General features: G+C 34.1%; 1 protein-coding gene and 1 long non-coding RNA gene across 12 annotated transcripts; one reads left to right on the plus strand and one right to left on the minus strand.

Annotated features, from left to right (window-relative positions):
- Positions 1 to 4,769: 4,769 nt before the first annotated feature.
- LOC110885134 lies at positions 4,770 to 8,867 on the minus strand. 9 transcript variants are annotated; one of them, XR_002561885.2, is made up of 10 exons: positions 8,710 to 8,867; positions 8,363 to 8,562; positions 8,164 to 8,221; positions 8,013 to 8,077; positions 7,877 to 7,915; positions 7,488 to 7,631; positions 7,069 to 7,217; positions 6,855 to 6,947; positions 5,787 to 6,763; positions 4,770 to 5,710 (listed from the first exon to the last, which is right to left on the minus strand). It is a non-coding gene; the product is annotated as an uncharacterized LOC110885134 (long non-coding RNA). The 9 variants fall into 9 exon arrangements; XR_002561884.2 differs by having other exon boundaries at positions 8,164 to 8,247; XR_002561882.2 differs by having other exon boundaries at positions 8,164 to 8,256.
- Positions 8,868 to 22,268: 13,401 nt separating this feature from the next.
- On the plus strand, positions 22,269 to 25,403 carry LOC110885132. Of its 3 annotated transcripts, XM_022132826.2 has the most exons (7): positions 22,278 to 23,230; positions 23,346 to 23,439; positions 23,891 to 23,946; positions 24,062 to 24,208; positions 24,398 to 24,511; positions 24,985 to 25,077; positions 25,334 to 25,403. In XM_022132826.2, exons 1-6 carry the CDS (start codon positions 22,775 to 22,777, stop codon positions 25,075 to 25,077), a joined length of 960 nt encoding a protein of 319 aa, XP_021988518.1. In that variant the 5' UTR covers positions 22,278 to 22,774; the 3' UTR covers positions 25,334 to 25,403. The 3 variants fall into 3 exon arrangements, with proteins under 3 accessions (XP_035839833.1, XP_021988518.1, XP_021988517.1); XM_022132825.2 differs by lacking the exon at positions 25,334 to 25,403 and having other exon boundaries at positions 22,279 to 23,230; positions 24,985 to 25,269; XM_035983940.1 differs by lacking the exons at positions 24,985 to 25,077; positions 25,334 to 25,403 and having other exon boundaries at positions 22,269 to 23,230; positions 24,337 to 24,474.
- The last annotated feature ends 2,175 nt before the right edge of the window (positions 25,404 to 27,578 follow it).

The raw sequence follows: 27,578 nt of genomic DNA on the forward strand, positions 1-27,578 counted from the left end.
AAATGAAAGCTTGTTCTTATGTTTACACGTGGAATGCTGTCTACCTGCCTTAACAACATAGTACTATAGTTTGGACTCAGCACCCGTTCTCACGGGGGTTGTTAAGGACCATTACTTGCATGGATTACGGTGGTAATCATGTATTGCGAAGTGTCTCGAACAGTCAACCCGCAGTCGTTGGTATCGATAGATCCATGTCGATAATTAACATGCATCATTTCCCCCTGTGTACGTGCTGGTTATGCGTAAACTATTCGAACTCTATATGCTATTATTAAACTTGTATGCTCACCTTTACATTTTATGTATTGACTTTATTTTAACGTATGTGACAGGTGTTTAATATATTTGCTTGCTAGGGAAGTGAAGCTAGAATAAAGCTTTAGAGGCCCCCAACAAATAGTTGTCTGTCAGGAACAAGCAACTAGGGCATAGTTATCTGTAGATCTTGTCAGGCTGGGTCTTAGAAGCATTGAACAATAATTATTTATGTTAAATCTGAGTTGTCGGAACAGAATTACTTGTTTGGATGTTATCTGTAATAATGTATTTGTTTATTCGGGATACGGTATGGGACGTATCTATAACTGGATTTCATGAATAGTTCTTGTGGAAACTTCTGAACAATCTGTTTCGCTCAGTGCCATGCCCCGATGATTCCACCATCGGTTGGGATGTGACAGGTCAGGTCGGGTCGGGTTGGCTATTCGATTCAAGTCGGGTTAAATAACAATAGTTCCAAATAAAACAAAGTGTATATTTACCAAACTACCCATCATTTATATACAAAGTTTATAAATATTTAGGATATACAATTTAGGAAAAATAATCGGGGGGCGATCCTATATAATTTTAAAATTCTCGGACGAAAAATCGGAACTTATACACTTATAACCGAAACATTGGGGTGGGCGGGTGCACCCCCGGGCACCCACAATACTCTGCCACTGCTTCTCTCGATCCCACTAAAAATTTTTTATCCTTTGTTTGAATTTATCTTCAAACATTCTAATCAATAACAGGAAGCCGACTTGAGTTCCTTATGTACAAAACACAAACATATACATATATGTACATTCGTATTATGTTATGTGTTAATATGATACGTATATGGGTGAGTATCAAATATGAAGTTTATTTTGGCTAGGAAGGATAGGAAGCAATAGGATTATGACATGTGACAAAATTTAAAATAAAGAGAAAGGGTATTTTTGTCAATTTCATCCGGCCTTCTCCCTTCTTCTCTTTATAACTTCAAAACCCACCATTTTCAAAACTCACCATCTTCAACCTTTTCTTCACTTTATCTCAATAATCACTACATTATAGTGCGATTTTCGTCACCAATCAATGACTCAAACACCCAGTCAACGTGTTCTTTGACTTTTTTTGAAGAAACCCAGTTTAATTTCATATAATATCTCATTTTTCATGTGATTTTGAAGCAAATCACTCGATTGGTTCGATTCGATCGCTGATAAGTGTTTCTAACATTCAAATTTCGTCAATCGTTGAAGAAATCTGAAGAAATCAGCTTCGATCTATGTAAGAAATTTTGGAATTACATTTTTACGATCTAGGTTTTTAAATTGTGTCATTGCGTTTTACAAAGTAGGGAAAAACACCTTTTTTTTTAAATTGAGTCATTGCGTTTTAAGTCGTATTGTACGTTAACTGGCCTCTCTCTCTCTCTCTCTATATATATATATATATAGGGCGGGGTTTATGCGAGAACCACCTTTATTGCGAGAACCGCGACAACCAATGTGAACACAACAAAATAAACCCACTACACCACCAAAACCTAAAAAAACCTACCCCCACCCACCAAAAACCTAACCCCCCCCCCCCCAGCTAAATGCTAAAAACTAAACCCAAAAAAAACCTAAAAGAACTTAAAAAATCTAAAAAACACAATTTTTTATTAACGAAAAGTAGCGATTTTAATAAAAAAGATATTAAAAAGTTTTTTATGTGTTTTTTAGATTTCTTTAGGTATTTTTGTTTGTGTTCAAATTGGTTCTCGCGATTCTCGCAATAAAGGGTGGTTCCTACCGAATCCTTCTCATATATATATATATATATATATATATATATATATATACTAGTCGTTTACCCGCGCGATGCGGCGGGAAACATATCACTTAGACTGGTGAATTTAGAGCTATGTACGAGGATGTAGTTTCCGATGTGGCATGCGACAACGATGGTGGCAGTGTAGCAGAACGTGAGGGTCAGTTACGGCCTTCTTCGGCGGCGGAGAATTAGCGGTGTGCGGCAATTGGTGGTTTCGTAATGGCGTTTGGTGGTTATTGTGTGACGGCCGGTTACCGGCTTTAGGAGAAAACAAAGAAAATTGTGTGACGACATATTGCGATACTCGTTTGGTTTTCTTATTCGTAACATCTGTATGGTTTATCTATGCCATAAGCATTAAGTTGAATATCTATGTTTCGTGTTTTAAAGCGTTTAAATCTTTGGAACTCCTCTTTGAACCGACTTATAAGCCGTTTTGGCCATTGACGTGAAAACACCCTTTGACAGAGAAAAGGAGCCGACCTGACCAGCCCTTTTCATGTTTCATCAGTTAGTAAAACCACTTTTTGACCCATTACCCAACCCGTCCATCTTACCACCTCTATTACATGTGTAGTAAGACCATGAAAGAAATTAGCAAAAAGGGGGAATGAAGTCAACTAACCCAACGCATTTCAACAGTTCCATTTAAGGGGCCCGTTTTGACCCATTACCCCAACCCGTCCATCTTAAATGTGAGAAAGATCAAGAACAAAACAAAACTTGATTAATAAGATGGTTATGACATTTCCTATGAGCTGGGTTTGAGGCACTTAATGATACATTTGTCACCAAACTGAAACACATCCTGTCATAGGTGATGCAAGCATCAACATGACCTTCTTTGTTTGATTGTGCACAAAAAGCTTTAGACTTATGGGTAAGTTACTACCTGCCACATCACTTTATTCGCCAGCGTTTCTTATGGTTGTTAGACTTATGGGTTGGATGTGAATGGTATTGATGCATAGAGATGGGCATAATACTCGGTTCCTACCCGATTCCAGTTGATCCGACCCGGACTCGGACCCGGTTCCAGTTCCTACCCGATGCTCAGAGGAACCGGTCCCAGGTTTAAAAAACCCGACGGGTATTACCCGGTTCCCATTTTTTGTAAAAAAAAAAACAACCGTACCCAGTTTCTATCTGTACCCGGTTCCTACCCGTACCCGGTTCCTATCTGTACCCGGTATTTTACCGTTGGAACCGATTCCTATATGACCGTCGGAACCAATTCCTATATGACCGTTGGAACCGAATCTTGAATATCTAAACACATTAAATGCAAAATCTGACCGTTGGAACCGGTTCCTATATGACCGTTGGAACCGGTTACAGTATATATATCACAATTTTTTTTTTCACAAATCATCTTCTTCTTCTATCTATTTCTTCTCCTTATTTACATATTTTTAATGGCTTCAAAGAACTCTAAAACCACAAACTCCCCATCCGTCAATAATGTTCCACAAGGTTCAAATGCTCCATTTGTAGTGGGAACATTATCGCATAGCCGCAATATGGATGTTTGGTGCAATTGGGATTTAGTCGAGATGAGAGCGATGGTTCGCAAAAGGCCCAATGGTTTCTAAAACACAAATCAAAATATTTCCAAATTGCGGGGGTTACGCTTGGTTTCTAAAATCAAAACAACTCCTTCTTCTGATGCGATATTGTTCTTTGAATGTGTTTACAGAAGACAGAAGATGGATGGATTGGATGCAAATTGAAATGTATGCACCGAAATCGATTTTTATATTTGAAAACCGGTTCCTAACGGTACAAAAATAAAAAAAAAACAACTTTTTCAGTGGAACCGGTTCTGAACAGTAACCATCAGCTTTATTGAAATACTCACTGCAACCGGTTCCAAATAGTACCCGTAACCGGTTCCACACAGTACCCGGACCCGGTTCTATTGTACCCGAAACCGGTTACACCGGTTCTAAAAATATTGATGTGTACCCGGGTTGTACCCAGACCCGGTTCCACTGAGAACCCGGTTCCACTGAGAACCCGGTTCCACTCACTTGTATCCATACCCGGTTCCGGGTTTGAACCGGTTCCGGGTTTTAAGAATACCCGATTATGCCCATCTCTATTGATGCATCAAAGGATTGAACAATTAAAAAAATAGATGAGATTGATAATAATTTAATTTTAGGTTTTAAAAGATAACTGAGAAAAATACTTTATTGATTACTCAAAAGTAAAAAGACACCAATGTAATAGTTTGTTGATAACATAAAAGTAAAAGACAACAATGTAATTAAAGTTTAAAAAGATACATATATTATTTGCTTTGCTTATGTATTGTTAATGTAAGTATTTGTCTCGTAACTTAACTTAAAAAAGACAACCTAATTTAACAAGAATTTAAATGACTTGAAGACCAACTCAGTAGATACCCTTGTTAAGTATTTAAGGTTATACTTGATAAAACTTTTTATTTGATATACAAATTTAATTATTTTAATTTAACTTTTTTATTTTAAAACAATATAGGTAGGTCTCATTTTAAGAAATCTTAATTAAGAGTGTCTTCATAATGTAGCTTCAAAAACATTGTAGGAAATATTGAATTATTGACCTTAAATACTATCAACCAGTTTAAAAGTTATGGATGGAGGAGACCTTCACGGCTTTGCACTTCAGCTTTTAGTCTTATGATACTTTTAAGTGGCACAAAAATAGATTAAGAAAAATCAGTATGAACTTTTGCACAAAAGGATTTTTTTAAGCATAGGTCACCAAATATCTCAACATCAGGTCTGGACCGGATATTTAAAACTAATGTGTCTAAGCTCGATTTCCCCTTTGGTCCGTGTCCAAAGTCACACCAGATTCATCACTTGGGTCAATCTCTGACTTCCGATCTAGAATAGCAAAAACTGAGACTGCAAAGCTTTTGGGCTTGATAGGGTGCAAACGAGCTTGATTTCCCCTTTGACCGTGTCCAAAGTCACACCAGATTCATCACTTGGGTCAATCTCTGACTTCCGATCTAGAATAGCAAAAACTGAGACCGCAAAGCTTTTCGCTTTACTTGTATCGGGTGCAAACGAGCTTTGATTAGACACTACTAATCCTGCCATTGTTAAAGCAAAGAAAACTCTAAAAACACTTGTGAAATGAGTTATTCCCGCCTGAACAAACCGAGCTCCCACATAAAAACTGCCAGCATACATGCAAAAAAGTAAAATAAAAATCAAAATCCCAAACCCGGTCCTGCTAATTAACCCTTGTTTAATCCCGGTCTTTTTCGGACCCTCGCATTTACTTCTATACAGTTGCATAACTTTCTCTTCTGCACAAAAAGACAATACTGTACGTCTGCATCATTCGCCACCTGACTCGCTTCCTCGTACATCAGTTTAGCATCAGCACTAAACCCTTTCATAAACCGCATCTGAACATATCCATTAATAGACGCTAACGGAATCATAGCAAGAATTATGAGAGCCAACTGCCAGCAAGCTGTAAAAGCGATGAATAAATCGCTGATAGCGGATGATAAGTCTTGAACGATCTGAGCAAGCGCATCACCAACTAACCCACGAACACTGGCAGCATTGGCAGACAACCGTGCACCGATTGCACCGCTAGAGTTTTCCGGCTTATCGAACCAACCAACCTCCATATATAAATAATTCTAAATCATTTATAAGGAAACCATCATGAGCATAATCAACTATAGGTAGCTCACATACCTGCGGGCGTTGGCGCTGGCACGAGAACCGGTGCTGATGTCTGAACTGAAAACAGAACCTGAACTGGAACCACGGCTGTAGTTGGGAGTGTGATTGTTATGTTATCAGGCTTCTGTTTCTTGGCGGGTTTCTGTTCCTACTGGACGCCTGTCAAGAAACTTCCAACGATAATCTGGTTTATAACAAACAATTAAACAAACACCCAAAAAACTAATAGAAAAGATGAATGACGAGAAGCAAAAGACCCGCAACACTGTCGCCAACGCCACGCCCATTAGGGCTTGACAGAAAAACACTCATCCCACCCGATCTGTTTCTTATTCCTCGGCTCTCAGACGGAATAAATGATCCAACCAACGAAAGTATCTCAAAACGGCCCTTAAGAACAAAGAAAGGTGTCAAAATTTCAAGAAAAACATCACATTTAATCGCACAGGGTCCATGTTGTGAGAACGATATAACCTTCATCGTCACGTCCTAACAGAACCCAAAAAATATATTTTTCAGCGAAAATAGACAAATTCAGCATTCAATTCCACTCATTACTATTCTAACTGATTTCAAAAGGTTATAAACACTAAATTTACCTTCTCCGAATTCACACACACCAACTTCCACACACACAAAAAGCATAGACCTTCTAGAACCATCTATTAACAACATCAAGATCTGTTCAATCAGGACCCACTTCAAATCAAACCCCTTCAAAATCTTGAAACAACAATACCCACTTCACATTACATAAAAGGACTCCAACTTTACCAACAAAAGATGATCTTTATCACCTAAAGATTCATCTTTATGGGTGTCGTTTGTTTTCCAGTGAAAAAACAAACCTATAATAAAATTGTGAAACAACCTTACTGGAGTTGCTGGAATCTTCAACGGAACTTGGTTAGAAGGTTTGATCCTCCTCTCGTCTGTGCCATGTTTTTCAAAGTATCGAGACCTTCTGATTTCATATCCAAGCCTTGATCCTATATAAAATAAGAATAAATTGAACATGTTATATAAAATAGGAGAAAAATGGAAAAGGTTATATCACACAAAAAATAGAAAGACAAATACAAGCCTGCTTCATCTTTCTCATTTCATATTCATTCCTGAATTGGCTCGACTCTTCACTTTGCTGAAAGTATTCATCATAATCAAATCGTCCATCTACGAAATTCATGCATCACAATAAGTAATACATAAGTAGACCAGGTCCATGTAACCACTATGGAATCTAACAAAATGTAACGTACTTATATACATCTGGCAAACTGAACAAACAGATCACCTGAATCAAACTTGATATTATTTGTACGAGATACTGACGCAGCCCAACCTCCGGTCTGATTGGGCATTTGGGCGCAGCAGCACCCCCCATCAGGTATTGCGAACCAAATCATTACGAGCTGCAAACTCTTTCGATGCAAGTCCGTTTACCTGTTATGAAATTTATATCCAAAACATCATTCAACACAGTCGAAAAGTCTCGCTGATAGGACTAAAACACGTCATACATATGAACCCGAACACGACCCGTTCAACTCGATTTTTTTTATTTTTTTCCCGCAATTCAATATATTAAAATTCACTAAAAACACAAATGCATATAATAAAATTACATTTAAATTAAGAAATCTTTTTTAAATTTCTCTTTTTAAGTGATAGTTCATTTTAATCGGTAACAATTTTTGGATGAACTGCACTTACCGGGTGGTCGGAACCCTAGCCGCCGCCTGTTGTTGATGTCGGGCCACCCATGCTCATCAAGTCTCCACACAAGCAACCCAAAACTTCACCATGCTTTAATGAACTTGTACCTAATGCATTAACTTAATAGCCGAATCATCTACCCTGCAGCAAAACAAATAGAATACATGAAAATCCAAGCATTTTAGAAGTAACAAAAGAAATATAAACACCATGTGTTAAATAACATTAGATCAGTTTCAACTGAACCAACTATAAAAAAACCCCAATCCCAAATTAACCAGATCGTAACAAAAATAAACATAAATATGAGGAAGAATTTACATGAAGAAGCATGAGTAAACTCTACTCGGCAATGACCCACTGAAAAATAAGGGCAATGAGCCTACCTGTGTACATGTTTGGTCTGGTGAACCCCACCCGCCACTCTGTAAATTTAACAAATACATAAAGTTGGATTAAATCACACAAATTGTGGATGATTACTTGAAATACCAGCCATATAAACATTTGATAAGTAACAACCTTTGGTAAAGATGATGTCCAGAAGCTGAGGTACATCTTTTGATCCGTAACCTTCCGATTAATGACTGTAAAGAGAGCGAAACTAATGTGAACTTATATTTTATAATATCAGATCTGCTGAAATTTGGGCGAAGTGAGTAGCAAAACTTACCAGATCTGCGAGACCTAAATCGGATCTGGGAGAAATCTTCATGTTTCAATCTTTACCTCTGGAATCATATATGTTATTAATCGTCTGATTCAACTTCAATCAAACGTAAACGCGTGAAAATCAACAGATCATGTAACTATAATTATAAACCGCTTGAAAATCAAAAGAATGTAAGGAAAGATGTCATTCCCTTACTGACCAGATCTACAACTTTCACCGGATTAGGGTTATGGTCAGAACCCTATATAGGGCTACCAGAATGTGGAAACTCTAAACCCTAGGTTGGGTCACCAGAATCTGTTGACGCTAACCACTACCACCACAAGCCGCAGACCACCACCATCTCTATCGTTGCTAACCACCACCAATTAAAACAACAGCTTGCATCATCTTCAACTCCTGTAACAAAACAAATGGTACGGATTTCATATTTACAGATCCAAACAATAATTACCTCAACGAAATCGGTTCATATCAAAAGTTTGAAACCTAGATCTACAATATAAAATTCCAATGAATTTGGACAAAATCTAGAAAAGCACTTACTCGAAGTTCTTGAGAGGACTGTATGATTTTCATGAGGAATTGGAGCAGTAGAAACGTGATGGAGAAAAACCCTAGATCTGGAATCGCCGAAGAGAGAGAGGAGCGGGCATTTTGAAATGTTTTGAAACGAGAGTGAAACCCTATTGTATCCGTGTTTTTTTAGTTGAAGGGTAGAAGTGGAAATGGATGTTTTCTGATGCTTAAAAGACTTGTATATCATGCTTTAGGGGTGTTTTAAGAAAATTTCAATGACCTTAAGAAGTCCTTTGGATATGTATATTATATATATTTATATATATGTATATATGGAGAAAGTATAATGTACTTCATGCCTTAACGTACATTAACGTACCTCACGAAATATATAACATGCGTAATTATTTTTTTGACCAAAATAACGTGCGTGATTATATGTTCCATGCGTGATTATACCCATGATTCAACTATTACCATTGTCTCCTACGTAAAGTATGATAAGCCGTGAAGTATGTTAACCTTTCTCTCTCTCTCTCTCTCTCTCTCTCTATATATATATATATATATATATATATATATATATAGGGAGAGGATCATAAGAAAACTACATATAAATGAGAAAACTAGAAAACTAACTAAAAAAACCTAAAAAAAAAGCTAAAAAACATACAATTTTTTTTTTTTACAATTTTTTAACAAAAAATCGCTAGTTTTTATACATAAAAAAGATTTTCAAAAAAAAAAAAATTTTGTATTGCACATGTGCAATATATGTGATTATATGTGTACTACACATGTACTACACATGTGCACTATATCCGTAATAGTGCACGTGTGCAATACAACAAAAAAATTTATTTTTTTTTTGAAATTTTTTTTCCATGTACAAAAACCTGCGATTTTTTATAGAAATTAAAAAAAAAATTGGTATGTTTTTTGGGCTTTTTTAGTTAGTTTTTTGGTTTTCTCATTTAAACTAATTTTCTCATCATCCATATATATATATATATATATATATATATATAGGGGGCTGCTAGAATGAGAACCACCCCGAGTTGTAAGAACCGCGAGAACTACACCCCACGGAGCGCCGTTCGCCATGATTTTTTTTTTACAAGTAGATGTGTATATTATAAACACAGCCGTAAAAAATCATGGCGAACGGCGCTCCGTGGGGTGTAGTTTTTTACACCACAAGTTTGGTGTTTTTTAATTTTTTTTCTTTTTTCTTTTTTTTTTCACCAAACTTGTGGTGTAAAAAACTACACCCCACGGAGCGCCGTTCGCCATGATTTTTTACGGCTGTGTTTATAATATACACATCTACTTGTAAAAAAAAATCATGGCGAACGGCGCTCCGTGGGGTGTAGTTCTCGCGGTTCTTACAACTCGAGGTGGTTCTCATTCTAGCGGCTCCCTATATATATATATATATATATATACATATATATATATATATATATATTGCTCAAGTAGGAAAATAAGAGATCTTAACCTTTTATTTTTCTAATTAATGGCTAAGATGAAAATGTAGAAAAAAAAATGAGTGAAATAACATTCTTGGAAAAGTCTATTTGTTGACTTTCACTCTCCACATGCAAGGTGCATACATATTTCTTTCCATTTTCAAACGTGCATAACTTTTTATATTATTATAATTTTTTTAAATTCACCATAAAAGAATATCTTTTTATCTTTAATTTGAGTATGATATTGCTATATAAAATACGAAAATTAAAATACCCTAAAAATTGTGTTATATTTCTATGTTGTATGATATTTTTGTTCTAGATTTTTGGTACTAAATTTTTGTACTAAACTTTTTCTGTTAGATTTTTTGTGTTATATTTTTGTGCTAGATTTTTTGTACTAGATTTTTTGTGTTATACTTTTTGTACTAGACTTTTTTTTTGTTGTATGTTTAAGAAAACAATAGGGTAAGGATTGGTGTTTTTGAACCAAAATACCCTTTCGTCCTACTTATAAAAAGTGTCACATGTCATCTCCATAATTCTTCTTAGACTACTTAGCAAAACCCACTTTTTAATGAATCTTCCGCTTATATATATATATATATATATATATATACATATATATAGGGAGAGAATCATGAGAAACCTACATATAAAAAACTAACTAAAAAAGATTAAAAAATATACCAATTTTTTTTTACATTTTTTATAAAATTTCACTAGTTTTTATGTATAAAAAACTTGTACTGCAAATGTGCATTATATGTATACTTATGTGCATTATATGCTTAAAGTAAGCTTTTTAGTTTAGTTTGCTTTTAGGATTAGGTTTTTTTGGTGGTTTAGGATTAGAATTAGGTTTTTGGGTGTGGGTGGAGGGGGTTTGGTTTTTTTGTTTTTTTTTTTTTTTTTTTTTGTGAGGAAGGGGGGGGGGGTTAGGCTCTTGGTGGGATGGTGAATTTAGGTTTTGGGGGGTGGGGGTTTAGGTTTTTGAGGTTGTCGGTGTTGGGGGGGGGGGTTAGGTGGTTTTGGCTTTTTGATAGTGTTACACATGTGCAGTACAATTTTTTTTATACATAAATTGTAGTGACATCTAATACAAAATTGTAAAAAAAAAAAAAAATTGGTATGTTTTTTTAGTTAGTTTCTTTGATTTTCTCATTTAAAGTAGTTTTCATGATCCATCCCGTATATATATATGGGTGGGGTTCGGCTACAAAGTCCAGATTTTCTAAAAAGTGTAAAAAGTCATAAAACACTATAATTTTAGGCATAAAACACACCTAAAACCCAAAAATAACAGAGTGCAGACTACTAAAACACCATATTTAAACCATAATAGTCTATAAAAACTTCAAACACATAATCGTAGAACTATGAATATAAAGCATAACATGCTAATCAACATAAAACATAATAATGTTTGTCATTCGATAATCAGAGAATTATCATCCAAAACACAAACCATATATATGTTGTTTTAGTAATCTTCATTTTGTTATTTGTGGGTTTTGGATGTGTTTATGGTTGATATTTTGGTGTTTTATGATTTTGTACACTTTTTAGGAAATTTGGACTTTTTAACCAACTCCTAGCCAAATATATATAGGGTAGGGATAGTGTACAAAGTGTCTAAAGTGTAAGAAGTGTTTTAAACCATTAGATCCTTGATCTATTGGTTGAGATCAATAGGGACCAAATTATAAATTGTGTTTTAATTATATGGACTGATTTGAAAATTGTAGGAGGTAATAGTGTCTTTGTATATGTTTCAAATTAGGTAACCTCTCCTAAATTCTAGGAATTCACTTATATATTCTAGCGATTCAAATTTAAATGCTAAATTCTATCGATCATAAATTCTAAAAATACAGAAATATATAACTACTACAAGAAATGTATAACACTATACATCCATCATATAACACTATATAACACCATATAACACTATGTAACACCATATAACACCATATAACACATGTAACACTATATAACACTATATAACAATATATAACACTATACATCCATCATAGACATGCTACCAGAAAAAATATAACACTATATAACACTATGCATCCATCATATAACACTATATAAACCAAAGAACACTATATAACACCATATAACACCATGTAATACTATATAAAAATATATAACACTATACTGTTCTGAATGGTGGTTGCACTACATAATTAATAATTGATGGTGTTATATAGTGTTTTTTGGTGGTTGCACTACAAAATTATATAACACTACAGAATTATATAACACCAAAAACCATTATATAACACCATGTAACACTATATAACACTATATAAAAATATATAACACTATACAGTTCTGAATGGTGGTTGCACTACAAAATTATATAACACTACAGAATTAATAACCAGTGAACAAGATGACACAAATTCGTAGGTTAATTCTTAAATTCGAAATCCTATAATAAAGGGTGGCGGTTATTTTGGGCAGTTATCTTTTAATCAATTAATTGAAAGAAATAGAAAATTATTAATTCACCATTTGAATTAATTTAGATATAGGACACTTGTCATCACCACATTATTTCTCACACTTCTCACAATATTAGATTAATTTACAGGATCCTATATATATATATATATATATATATATATATATATATATATAGGGGAAGGTTCATTTGAGAAGAAATTTCATGTGAGAAGAAAAAAAGAAGGCCAAATAGGTCTCACAATAATGCGGTTTGAAGGGATAGATGCCAAATTTTGCAAGGCTTCCTTTAACTGTTGAGTGCTCGTAATGGGTGGCAGTTTCCATTCATCATACCAAGCATACACAAGGATTGTAACCTTCAACCAAAACTTTCTTTTACTAAAGGTATATAATACAATTGAAACAGGTCAAACAACATGGTTCAAGAAGAGGTGAAAACTACCAAATAGTAACAAAGTTTCAATATTTTTCCACTTAACTCACATAAGAAAGTAATTCAACTACATAAACCATTTATAAGGTTCAATATTGTTCTATTGTTATGAATTTTTTAACAACTAGTTAACAGAGTAACCTGAATGGAACAATTATGAAACTTAGTTATCTAATGATATTCTTTTCTCCCACAGTTAAACTTTAGGTTAAACTTGGAATAAAAAAATCACTAAGGAATAATAGGGGTTAATAATGGTTCCATTAATGTCTCAAAGGGGCAACCGATGTTTCATAATCATTCCACTAATCACTTAAGGGGCGCTTTTGCTTCGTTGTAATTCAATGGAACAGGAATCTGAATTTAATTTGTAACTTGTTTGGTTTGTCATATTCAATTGATAACATGTTTGGGTGGAAAGCGAGTAGAACTGGAATTTGAATTACTATATTTTTAACATTTGTACATAAACAGCCATGATAATATATTTTTTAAAATAAACAGCTATCTTAGTATCTGAATATCTTAATTTCTAAATATCTACATTCTTAAGTATGATTGTTATATGTACATATCATCTAATGTAAGAAATTAGAATGTGGTTTACTATTTTAAAAGTTGTTTCTATATGGTTTTTTATCTATCTTTTATTTAACATTCTAATGATACAGAGTCACATTTTAAAATATTTATGATATTATGATAATTGATGATCCGAGAATGGGAATACAAAGTATTAAAACATAGATTAAACTTTTTAGACATGGCGTATTGTCATTATAGTCGTTGAAACCACATGTAAGATATAATAAGATGTAATAACTTTAACTTCAAAACCATAAACCATGTTAAAAACTAATAACCATAACGAAGTTAATATCTATCATATGAAAACCAAATCTAAATGTCAAAGAACTAATCAGTACGCCTCATGTGAGGTACAACCAATTCAACACTCAAGACTTGGTCAATTTCATCAAAAGAATAGTGAACCGTGTCACCCACCTGAATGCCAGCAGATTTCATGAATCTCGACCAACTGGTTAACGCATAACGAAAACCATCATCTTTCTTTTCACGTCTGGTACCGTTAATAAACTCCTTTTGCGGACTCCGATGCAGAAGTCTGATGGTGATAGGTTTTAAACCAAAATCAAGTTTAGCCATCCTCGAAACAGTATCAGACAGCCTGTGTATTGTTTTAAAAATAAAAATTAATAAGAACATGAATCTAGAAAGAATTATGTATTATTATGTCAACAAAAATATTTAATATTTAGTAGTTACTAAAATCATATTAAAACTTACAAAATATGTAGCAGCCATACAAACAAACTGATAACGAGGACCATGTGGTTGTTACCAACAGCAGGCGCTGCAACTGAAATCGGAGAAACATCACGTACAGAATCAATAGGTGCAACTACAGCCTGCAAATTACATATAACATTTATTAGATTAACAACATAGTATTTAAATATATAAAGAAGCAGCCAAATGTATACTTACCTCCTCGACATATTCTGTAAAGAATCAGCAAAATTCTTTTCAACACCGTTTTTACCAAAAATTCTTAAACGGAAATAATTACCAAAACATTTTGTAAATACCAAATAACAACCGGTCTCCAATTGAAACTGACTAACAATTACATCAATACCATTGGTAAAACCGAGTTTACCATCAACCATTTCAATCTTAATGTGAAACGTTTTGTTGCCTATATATATAGTTGAAATTAAATCATTTGATGTATAATCATAGCACTTGGGCAGGATACAATCAGGAATGACCTGTAGGAATGATAACAAAAATAATAAAAACGTTAGTTTTCTAATCAATTCAGAAAACGTAAATATATTAAGAAAAATAAACAGAAAGTAAAAAAGAATCTTATACTAAAGTGAGATGTTGTATATACCAGAGATGTCCAGATAGAGCTACGACTCACACCATCAACGAAATATCTTAGTTTGAATGTAGTACAGTCTACAGGATTGAAGATTACCAAACATCCTTTTTTAGTCGTAAATATATGACAACATTCGACCAACCATGGAAAAGGAAAAGCTTTCCTTTTGCTTCGCTTAAACAAACAATAAATGTTCGGCCATCCTCAGTTTGTAGCAGAACATTTGTAGGCGCTTTATCCGTACCCCACAATTTACACGCGGCGTCAGATGGAATCGCCTTATAAAGCAAACAATCCAAAATAAATTATAATTAAAATTAAAATATATAAACAATACAATAATAATAAATTGTCTTTCATGATAACAAAAAAAGACTGCTTGATGCCACGTGGCATCTGATGGTCATCCTCTTTTTTTTGTCATGAAAAACAATTTATTATTATTGTATTGTTTATATATTTTAATTATAATTATAATTCATTTTGGATTGTTTGCTTTATAATGCGATTCCATCTGACGCTGCGTGTAAATTGTGGGGTACGGATAAAGCGCCTACAAATGTTCTGCTACAAACTGAGGATGGCCGAACGTTTATTGTTTGTTTAAGCGAAGCAAAAGGAAAGCTTTTCCTTTTCCATGGTTGGTCGAATGTTGTCCTACATTTACGACTAAAAAAAGGATGTTTGGTAATCTTCAATCATGTAGAGTGTACTACATTCAAACTAACATATTTCGTTGATGGCGTGAGTCGTAGCTCTTTCTGGACATCTCTGGTATCTACAACATCTCACTTTAGTGTAAAATTATTTTTTACTTTCTGTTTATTTTTCTTAATATATTTACGTTTTCTGAACTGATTAGAAAACTAACCTTTTTATTATTTTTGTTATCATTCCTACAGGTCACTCCTGATTGTATCCTGCCCAAGTGCTATGATTATACATCAAATGATTTAATTTCAACTATATATATAGGCAACAAAACGTTTCACATTAAGATTGAAACGGTTAATGGTAAAGTCGGTTTTACCAATGGTATTGATGTAATTGTTAGTCAGTTTCAATTGGAGGCCAGTTGTTATTTGGTATTTACAAAATGTTTTTGTAATTATTTCCATTTAAGAATTTTTGGTAAAAACGGTGTTGAAAAGAATTTTGCTGATGTAGATGTCAAGGAGGTAAGTATACATTTGGCTGCTTCTGTATATATTTAATTACTATATTGTTAATCTAATTAATGTTATATGTAATTTGCAGGCTGTAGTTGCACCTATTGATTCTGTACATGATGTTTCTTCTATTTCAGTTGCAGCGCCTGCTGCTGCTGAATAACCACATGGCCGTCGTTATCAGTTTGTTCGTATGGCTGCTACTATTTTGTAAGTTTTAATATGATTTTAGTAACTAATAAATATTAAATATTACATATTTTTTATTGACATAATAATACATAATTCTTTCTAGATTCATGTTCTTATTAATTTTTATTTTTAAAACAATATAGAGGCTGCCTGATACTGTTTCGAGGATGGCTAAACTTGATTTTGGTTTAAACCCTATCACCATCAGACTTCTGCATCGGAGTCCGCAAAATGAGTTTATTAACGGTATCAGACGTGAAAAGAAAGTTGATTGTTTTCGTTATGCATTAACCAGTTGGTCGAGATTCATGAAATCTGCCGGCATTCAGGTGGGTGACACGGTTTACTATTCTTTTGATGAAATTGACCAAGTCTTGAGTGTTGAATTGGTTGTACCTCACATGAGGCATACTGATTAGTTCTTTGACATTTATGTTTGGTTTTTTGTTTTCATATGATAGATATTAACTTCGTTATGGTTACTAGTTTTTAAACTGGTTTATGGTTTTGAAGTTAAAGTTATTACATCTTATTATATCTTACCTGTGGTTTCAACGACTATAATGACAATATATAATATAATATATGATTATCAAATACGCCATGTCTAAAAAGTTTAATCTATGTTTTAAGTACTTTGTATTCCCATTCTCGCATCATCAATTATCGTAATATCATAAATATTTTAAAATGTGACTCTGTATTATTAGAATGTTAAATAAAAGATAGATCAAAAACCATATAGAAACAACTTTTAAAATAGTAAACCACATTCTAATTTCTTATATTAGATGATATGTACATATAACAATCATATTTAAGAAGAATGTAGATATTAAGAAATTCAGATATTCAGATACTAAGATAGCTGTTTATTTTAAAAAAATATATTACCATGGTTGTTTATGTACAAATATTAAAAATATAGTAATAATAGTTAGAACTCTATCTGTTTTTTGACTGTCAATCCTTCTGAATATAAAATTAATGATTTAAGATTATATACAAATGATAGTATTCCTTTAAATAACTAAGTTAGCATAAAATAGGTTGATATATTTATTGAAATAATATGTAATTGATTCGAATTTTAGTTGACTGTATTTTTATAATTTTAGAACATTCGTAAATGATGTTAATTATGTTAATGATATAAATGATTATATTAATATTTTTATGAACTTTCTAAATAACTTCTACTAAAATAGGTTAATCTATGTTTCTGCATATTGTTTTTTTTAATATTTTAAGAAATGTAGAAATTCAATGTATTTCCTTATTTATAGTGCTTATAATTATAGAAAGCCATCTAAATTTCTTATAGGATTAAAAATTTATTCCCTATTTTTTTTATTTACCAAAATGATACTCCTAATTTTGCTTATTTTTTTGTTAGTATTTTGTATTTAGGTACCCTATACCAAACAGACTCTAAGTCTTATGGTTACCGTCACGATCTTCTTCATCTTGGAGAATCCACAAAAGAATTGTTTGAGTTGTATGGCATACCAGAAGTGCTTTTGAAACGCCGTTGCTTACACTGGGAGTTGTTGCACGTGACCGAGGTATCGTAATTTGCTGGTTTATCGGTTATTCTTATTTTTTTAAATGCAACAGATTTTCTTCTTTGTTAGGTTTGATGTTCCTGTTTAACATGAACATGTTTTATTGCACACATTGAAAGAGATTTCAATTTTTAAACACATTTTGTGGATTCGGCTCACATACAACTTTTTGGCACAATGTTCGTTAGTAGCTTTACGAAGATGTATTGGTGTGTGTTATCTATGACTCTACGTTCATGTCTTAATGTATATTTAGATGTTAACACTGCTGGTTCAAGTCATATTGGCCAAAAGGCATGAAAACATCATGAAGGTTTAGTTGACAAAAACTTAACATGTAACGAACATTAGGGAGATGTACTATTGGGATGTGGTCAACAGTCTCAAAATATTAGGCTTACCAAATCACAGGTTAACACTTTAACGTTTAGAATTTTTTATGTGTTTAGTTGGTGTTAAGCCACCTGCGAAACTCGCGAATTCTTAGACTAGTATTTACTAACATCAAGCAAAAAAAGAGGCATAATGTGGGAGAAATATGAGAGAAGTTAGATGTCGCAATTGTAAGCTATTTTTTTATCAATGAGTTATTGAGGTTATGGTTTAAATGGGTAAAAATAATAATACTATATACGGGTTGAAAGTCACCTAAAATATGTTTATGAACCTATAGATGAACCTCTAAATTTATTTTTATTCAAAATATTAGATAGATTTATTAAATGATTCAATTTATGTAGACACTATTTTGTAGTAATATATATTTAGCAAAAAACGTTTCAGGCCAATTTCAACAAAAGCTACCCATTCCACCATGATTCCACCTCCTAAGATAAAGATATGAGTACAAAGGTTTTATTTTTCGTCTGTGGGTTCAAAAAAGTTTCACCGTTACCATTTTAGTCCACTGTGTTCACTTCATCCATTTTTTTATGTTAACGAGAAAGGCAATTTGATCATTTTATATGTAATTTTGTTAACTACAAGGGCAATTCGGCCATATAAAATGACCGAATTGCCCTTTTGGTTGACAGAAATTATGGATGAATTTAACCTAGTGAATTAAAATGGCAACGGTAAAACCTTTTAGGATCCACATGCGAAAAATGAAACCTTTAGACTAAACTAGCAAAATGGCTCAAACCAAACGGACTAAAATAGCATTTAACTCTAAAGATATCATGATAATCGTATCAAAAGACTAACCACAGCATAGTCGTCATTAGAACTCTCACTTGCTGCACTTTTCATTCTGATGTCGCTGACATCGACCAAAGTCTCCTCGTTAAATTTAGCCCTTTCTTCAATATAAAGGTGTTTAAATTGTTTCTCACCTTCTCCTCGCCTCCATTTTAGATCCACCTGCACCATCCCAAAAATGGTAATAAAACTTCATATTTTTAAGCAGAAGCAAAATGTTGAAGATGGATAGTCTACCGACTTACAGACGAATAACCAGAAATGCAGTAATCACGATGCCGAAGCAGAGCTAGTGTTGACTCTGCAACCAAAACAACATACATTACTAAACAACATACATTACTAGTGTTGACTCTGCAGAAGAACCTCAGAACCATATGTATATACAAATTAATAATAGCAAATAGTGTTTTGTTTTACAGAAACATTAAATAATAGAAGTCAATATTTGTGACACATCGCAATCAATCACCTTGTAATACATAGCTGAAGCCCTTCTTGGTGGATGTAGCAGCAATCCGCTTAATATCACTTTGCAGTGATGTGCTTGACGAACCCAACAGTCCAACCTAGCTTAGGAAATTCGTGGTTAGTAGTTATCACAAATGGCATTAATTAGCCTATTTAGGAACGTTGTTTCAAAACATGTGCATCATGCATGCATAGCAAATCATAATAAGCATCACACTGCATTCTGCAGTTTAACTACCACCAGCCTATGTGTCTCTGGCTAAATAAAATTTAATAAGATTTTTGATCCTCCAATCATATTACTGACACTAACACAGTGTTGTCAAAAGCAGAGATATGTGTGTATCTATGGAACATATAGATTATGGGTATGTTTGGCAAAAGTAGCTGGTGGCTGGAAGCTGATAACTGGTGGCTGGAAGCTGTAGCTGGTAGCTAGTAGCTGTAGTTTTTTAGATATATTTGGTGTTTGGCAGAGTAGCCGGAGCTTTTAATAAAATGTATAAAATGACCAAAATGGACATAACTAAAAATTTAAAAAGCTTGTGCATTAAAAAGTTTATTATCTTTAGAGGTTAAAATCATCATTTTTCCCCTAAAAGCTTCTAGCTCCTTCTAAACGCAACTAGTAGGAGCGTTCAACCAAAAGCTTCAAACTTCTAACCTAAAAGCTTAAAGATCCTTCAACCAAACAAGGTTTTTTATTGAGTATAAGTTTTTTCTTGAAATGAAAGCTTAAAGCTAGAAGGTCCTAAAAGCTACATGCCAAACATACCCTATAGGAAACTTGCATTTGATAACTCACTATTGCCTAATTAATAACTTAAATAATTCTTGAAGTGCATAATAAAGAAGATAGAATGCAACTTTGGATGTCAAGCAGATCACACTAAAGGTTCACAAGTAAGTAATATCTGGTAACGATACATGAATGCCATAACTTAAAACCATTGCGGAAGTTCTTACAATGATCTAACAAATCTAACTTGCTACCCAGAACTAATGCCGGGCATAACTGAAAAAGCGGTAAACAAAGGAAGACTAATTATGGTGTTTGGTACGTGTAAGAATTCTACATGAATGCCATAACTTAAAACTTGAGATATAGCCGAAATATGTAATTAGCAAACGAAGTAATCCTTGAAATTGAATAACTTATCATCTAACCATTTTATTATTAACCAAGAAACAACAGCAAGAGGAAATATTAGGAGTATCTCGTACTGATCATGTCCATTTGATGGCTCCATGCAGGCTGGGCTGCTGATCTCAGTGCTATAAACTTCAGAAGAAGATGCCTGGGCACCCGAATCCGCCAGCGCAAGGGGGGGTTGGTGATGATCATACAACAATAAAACACCAGTTATTACTACTGGTATTCGTAGCGCCTTCATCACATTCTCCATTGGTCTCCAAATCACTCCATTTTTATCAGTAGCAGCTTTTTTAAAATATCTACCCTCTCCGCCTCTGTTTTCACCAAAATCCTTTTCCAGTTGAGGCTTATGGCTCACAATGGAACATTTGATATCGAATTTCGGGATGCAACAAGGAGAGTAGTAGTAGTTCCTTTTCAGGGTAATAATATTATTATGCTGCTGCCATTTGGCAGGGAAATGGTTGGATTGTAACAGAAAGTGTGTGATCGCCATCACAGCGGTCTTGATTTTTTTATTTACGAATATTATATTTATATCTATATATACATGAACAATATATATTTCAAGCATAGGTAACAAAACCCCTAAAATCACTCTAAATCCTTAAATATATCATTTCCATTTAAACTCAAATCAAGTTTAAGGATAAACCTCCAATAGTTCGATTTCTATAACAAAAAAAGAAAATACGTATAACGTTTTAAAACTTCCATTTAAATCTCTATAAAAAAGAAAATACGTATAAAGTTTTAAAACTTCCATTTAAACTCAAATCAAGTTTATGGATAAACCTAGGCCTGTAAACGAACCGGACGTTCATGAACTGTTCATGAACTTGTTCGGCGGGAAGTTCGTTTATGTTCGTTTATTTAATAAACGAACAAACACGAACAAATTTTTTTTTTCGTTTAATTAAATGAACGAACATGAACACACCTTGTGTTCGTTCATTTATGTTCGTGAACGTTCGTTTATGTTCGTTCATTTATGTTCATGAACGTTCGTTTAAATTTTAGTAAATACATAAATAGTTAGATTTATATTAATATTAGGTTTTCTAACTACTTATATTAATATGACTAATTAGTATATTTGTGAACTCTAATTTAGATGTGTTTCAGATGAATTGTAATATATTAGACTTGTTTGTTCAATCATATTAATTTATGTTTGTTTATGTTTATTCAAATATGTTCAGTTTTTTTGTTTATGTTCGTTAATGTTCGTGAACTGTTCGTTTAGGCTTTAAACGAACGAACATGAACGAACACGAACATGCTCGATTTCTTAATGAACGAACACGAACAAAAAAATGTGTTCGATTATATGTTTATGTTCATGTTCGTGTTCGGTTAAAATTAAATGAACGAACACGAACATGCCTATGTTCATGTTTGTTCGGTTCGTTTACAGGCCTAGATAAACCTCCAATAGTTAATTTAAAAAAAAAAATTACGTAGAAAGTTTTAAATTTTTTTCAGTAAATATGAATTAAAAAACAACCAACGCATAGCATACCTTTACGTATCATATAAGTTTCTTCAAACGGAGATACGAAGCCGATAAATTAATAATAGGATACCTTTGACAAGTATATCGTCATCCGTAAGCCAATAATCTCGGTGAAAGGCTCTTGAGAGATGCAGGTTCAAACTCTGGTGCAGAGTGAAGCCAACCCTCATGATCAACATCTTTTTAACTACGTGTGTGACTGTTTGATTTTTGCGATGAACCTACATTCCCGGATTCCATGGCAAAATTGGATCAACCTGCTTTCCGGTCTCCCCTTCACTTCTCCACCGTCATTAGTATGCTATGAGTTTTCTGCTTTAACTAAAGAAATTGAGTATAATAATATATAGTTGTGTAGGATTAGATCATATCCTTAATTAGGTTTGATTTTATATGGAAATGAGATATCTTAGGGTTTTGGAGTAATTTTAGGGATTTGTTATTATGTGTATGTGTATTTTCATATATTATAAAACCAGAAAATATCGGTGAATAAGAAAACCAACCAGCAGAGCAGGACATTCTGTGATGGCGAGCACACACTTTCTGTTACAATCCAGCTTCAATTCCAACCCTATGCTCCAACAAAACTTCCGCAATATTATTGCTCTCGAAAGGAAGTATTATTATCCTTGTTGCATTGAAGTTTCCACAAAATTCAATATCAAATGCTTCTTCATCATGAGAGATAAAAATGGAGTGACTTGGAGGCCAATGGAGAATGTTGTCAAGGCATCATTCTTTTTGTATGATCATCACCATCATGCTTCTCGTTGCAAAATGAGTGGCCAGGAATCCTCTTCTTCTGAAGTTTATAACACTCAGACCAGCAGCCCGGCAGCATCCTCTTACCCCAGAAATCCGGTCCGTTATTATGCACAACTTGTTTTTGCTCTAACTGTCTTAACATTTCCTGTGGTTTTAATGTCTTACCTTATAATACAAAGCCTAATTCCAGCTCAAACAAGTGTCCTCAAGCTTCAGGTATTCTAGTTTTCAAGGATTAATGCTGCTGCTGTTTTCATACTGTGATGCATATTATGATTTGAATTGTATGTAATGGCATGTGTCATAACTACTAACCCTTTAAGTTTTTAAGGTTGGCCTGTTGAGTACGAATAGATCACTGCAAAGCGATCTCAAGCGGATTGCTGCTGCTGTATCCACCTCGGGCTTGAACTATGCATTACAAGGTAATTATGTTATCGACTATGATGAGCGTGACTCATCAATTTGTTTGCTACTATGATAATCGTTAAAAGAACCACTATTTGCTATTATATGTATATGGTTCTGAGGTTCTCCTTTAGCAATCAATGATCACGGTCAGTGGCAGAACTAGCCCATTAACTCAGGGGTATCCCAAAAAAAAATTACCGTGCAATCACCCAATATAAAAAAATACACTACGAATACGCACTTGAGCCGTAGCCCATGCTACGGCTGCTAAAGCATTGGGTCCTCCCCTGATCACAGTTCATTTCAATATGTAAGTGAGTGCATTTATATATTGAATCTTGGCCCTCCCATTGTTTTCTAACAAAGGGCCCTGGTTCTTATAAGTTTTAATATGGTATATCACTTTCTCTCGTGTATGCATATGTGTACAGTGTATGTGTATATAATCTCTGATTTTGGTTACAGAGGCAACACTAGCTCTTCTTCGGCATCCTGATTATTGCATTTCTGGTTATTCCTCTGTAAGTCACTAGGCTATTTCCTTTCGCATCTTGCCTCTGCTTGAAAATTTTGAATATGAAGTTTTTTTTTTTACCTTTCTTGGAGCGGTGAATTTTGGTTTATTATGTGGTGCAGGTGGATGTAAAGAGGAGTTTATTTGAATGTGATAAACTATTTAATCGCTTTTCTATTGAGGAAAGGAGTAAATTCGATGTCGTCAATGCCAATGACATCGGAAAGAAAAGTGCAACAAGTCAGAGTTCTAATAACGAGTATATTGTGGTTGGTGCTTTCGATATGATTATCAATAAAAATTAAAATGTTGCTTTTTTCGGTTAACATTTATTCGTGTCGAAATTGGCATAGTTGACCTGAAACACATTTTGCTAAAACTATTTAATGATTTTCAGCCCTTCTTGAACATGCCATATCAAATGTTGACTGAAAAGTATTCTGTACTTCTGGTTGAAGGTTACCATCATCGTGGTTGTGGACGGTGTATCTAAACTGCCACCCATTAGAAGCAGTGCACAGTTGAAGAATGCCTTGCAAATACTGGCCTCTATTCCTTCAAGAGATATTAAGGTGAGAACTGTATGCACTTGTTTTCTAGCTCATTAATCATGAATTTAGGAGAGTGTGCAATTTCGACCCATTTGATTCTAAAGGCGTTATTTTGGGTTTTATTTCATTTCTAACGGGTCAAAAAGGTCGCACGTGTCAACTGGGTGGTTTAAAGTGTAGCCAGATGTTTTATAATCTCCAATATTGCTTTATCAAAAATACATTTGGATTGTTTTTGTAATCATTTTTAGCACATCATTTAGTATAATAATTTCAAAAAAACTTGATGAAGTATGTGTGGCAACATTGCCTATAACTCAAACATTAATAGTGGGTCAAATAGGTCACAAATACGTTTGGATTGTTCCGCCTTGTTTTGACTCGTTACCCAACCCGTCCCGACCTTTGTTAATAGTGAGACCTGTTTGCCCTTGTTTCCTATCCCGTAAATCATGAGTTTCCTATTTCTTTGCTAACTTTTGATCACTTTACAGAAAGTTAAGATGTTCTGGAACCCACAACAGGAAAATAATTTTCTTACAGCACAAGAATTGCTTGAAGACTATGCACTGCTGAACCCGATTTAGGTAAGCCGTTATGATACTGTCTACATCATCTATAGGTGATGAGCAGCTTGACAAGTCCACATCCCCTTGTAATTGTCGAAATGGGTTTTATACGCGAATGTTAAATAGAATGTTACTTTGAAATTTTTACACGTTTATAGGGTGTGTTTTATATCTATAATTAAGGAGGAAGTTTAAGTTTTGTTTGTGGCATGAGCTGCATGCTTTTCGGACATTGTTGTTTCGGGGTTGAACTCTACTTCTTGTATTTGCCTAGGTAGTCGAAAACACAAGCATGGCGGAAAGCAGGGGCGAAGCTTCATAGGGCCAGGGGTGCCCCCCCCCCCCCCCCCCTCTTAACGTTCAAAGCTAGTTTGACGGTTAGAGCCAGGGTTATTTTTGTAACATAACAAAATCTTTGTGTATTACCTATGCAAAAATCAATTTTAATTCTAATAAATGCTTTGCAATACTAATAAGTGTCACTAAAATGAATTATACAAACTCATAAAGGAGCTGCAACTAATATATACAAAACTAAATGATACACCCAATCTCTACCACTAATAAACATAGTAAAATCAAAATTTCAGTAATTACTTGCTGATTCAACTGGCATGAGTATAATCCCAAACAAAAAATCCCAAACAAAAACTTATGTTCCTACAGACCGAACACCACATCAATCCTACCAAAAAAAAAAAAAACTTAAATACAAACATCTTTAGCCAACAATAACTTCCAAAATCAGCGACAAACAGGTCAAAGAGTGATGCAGTCGTAAAGCGTTTGATTTCTCTCTCATAGAGGTCTAAGAGAGTATTGGTGGAGTCCCATAAATTTCCTGGTAACGTGTTCTTATGGTTAAAGAGTTAAAAAAAAAAAAAAAAAAAACTAGAAAAGAATATATTTTTTTTTTTGTTTTCAGGACGATAAGACAAACATGTAACAAGTCTAACACAATTAATTTAAAACAAATTTTGTGTGTGACAAATGGTACAAGAGCCAAAATAACATTATTTAAGATGGCCTGGTTGCTTGAAAATTGCATGAAGTTTCTTTCATGTTTTCTGGAACCGATCTTTAGAGTTGCAAGTGTCTTCTCTAGGTGTGTTTGCTGGCATTTTTTTTTCTTTGTAACTATGAGAACCTTATCTCAAAAAACTCACGAAGCCTGCCTGGTAACCAACAAGATCTGGTAAATCGCAGCTTGTGTTGGCACTGCAAGGTTTGAAAATATGGAATCGTGCCTTGAGACGTTTTCTCTTTGCCTCACGAGGCGAATCGAGGCCTAAGCCCGAAACATAATTAAAAAATAAATATGAAAATTATATATCTTATAAAAAATAAAATACTAATTTATTTCATCACGAGATTCATTACAAACTTCAAAATACACCAAAAAGAATTGAAATGTTTGAAATTGAAAAATAAAAGTCAAAACATCAAAAGTTAATAATAAAACCCCTCGAGATGCAACTTTTCTTAGTGCCTCAGCCCTATGAGTTGCACTACAAAATACCCCCTCGAGGCACCGCCTTAGACTTGTTTCTTCGTCGCCTAGCCTCGAGGCGCGCCTTGAGGCGCACGCCTCAGCCGTTTTTTTTAACTATGGCCGGCAGGTGACCATTAAGACCATGTGTAGTGGTGAACTAACATAATGCCCCCACCATGAGGCATTATCCGACACGTGGCATCCTAGTCAGCGTTGGGGCATTATAGCAAAAGTGGTGTAATGGGGCATTATGCCAATAATGCCCTTCCAATCATTAAAAAAGATTAAAAAAAACAAAAAAACTTATTTAAAAAGCTTTTTGCCCTTCCATGTCAGCCCACTTGTCCACCATACTCCTTCCCATTGGTATGCCCCCTTCTAAAGTCAAACATGATGTCAGACAAAGCAACAAGTTGAGCGTTTTAATCAAAACGCCGAAGCACCTTTTTTTCAAAAAAAAAAAGAAAATAACGCCCCATGTAATGGTAGTGGGGGCGTTTTGGGGCGTTATTTTTCAATTTTTTTTAAAAAATCACGCCCCACTACGGATGGTCTAATAGCTTATGATAAGAAAAGAGTGGAAGCAAGATTCGAACATGAGACCTCTACTAGATTAGAAATTATATCCGGGATGGTGTTGTTATAAAACCAATGGTAGATGTATTGATTTTTTGTCCTTCTGTGAAATAGAAGGTAAACGGGCAATGCCGCTACCGCTTTTTGAATAGCAAAACTAAGTCTTTTAAAAGTTATATTAATCAATCTCGGGGTCATGACAATACTATGCATGACCCTTTGGACTCAACTAAGCAGATACACGGCCTCTAGCGCAAGGAAACCAAAAATGTCAAATGCAAATGGGATAAACACGTGTTGGTTGTCAAGCATGCTTTCTCGTGTTTGATCACTTTTCCAGAATGATGGAGTACGGTATTAAACCCGACCCGAGCGGTCGGACTTCCCGTTACCTATTGCTTTTATATCAATTATTTATTATTGTTGCTACTAACCCAACCGCGAGGCCCAA

This window comes from Helianthus annuus, chromosome 15 (assembly GCF_002127325.2).
Source record: "Helianthus annuus cultivar XRQ/B chromosome 15, HanXRQr2.0-SUNRISE, whole genome shotgun sequence".
Taxonomy (NCBI): Eukaryota; Viridiplantae; Streptophyta; class Magnoliopsida; order Asterales; family Asteraceae; genus Helianthus; species Helianthus annuus.

Bases quoted from the DNA above. Each gene is read 5' to 3' on its own strand.
- LOC110885132 (XM_022132826.2), top strand. From the start codon at position 22,775: ATGGCGAGCACACACTTTCTGTTACAATCCAGCTTCAATTCCAACCCT. The intron at 23,231-23,345 runs GTATTCTAGTTT...TAAGTTTTTAAG, and splicing joins CAAGTGTCCTCAAGCTTCAG to GTTGGCCTGTTGAGTACGAA. The intron at 24,209-24,397 runs GTTGGTGCTTTC...TTCTGGTTGAAG, and splicing joins CTAATAACGAGTATATTGTG to GTTACCATCATCGTGGTTGT.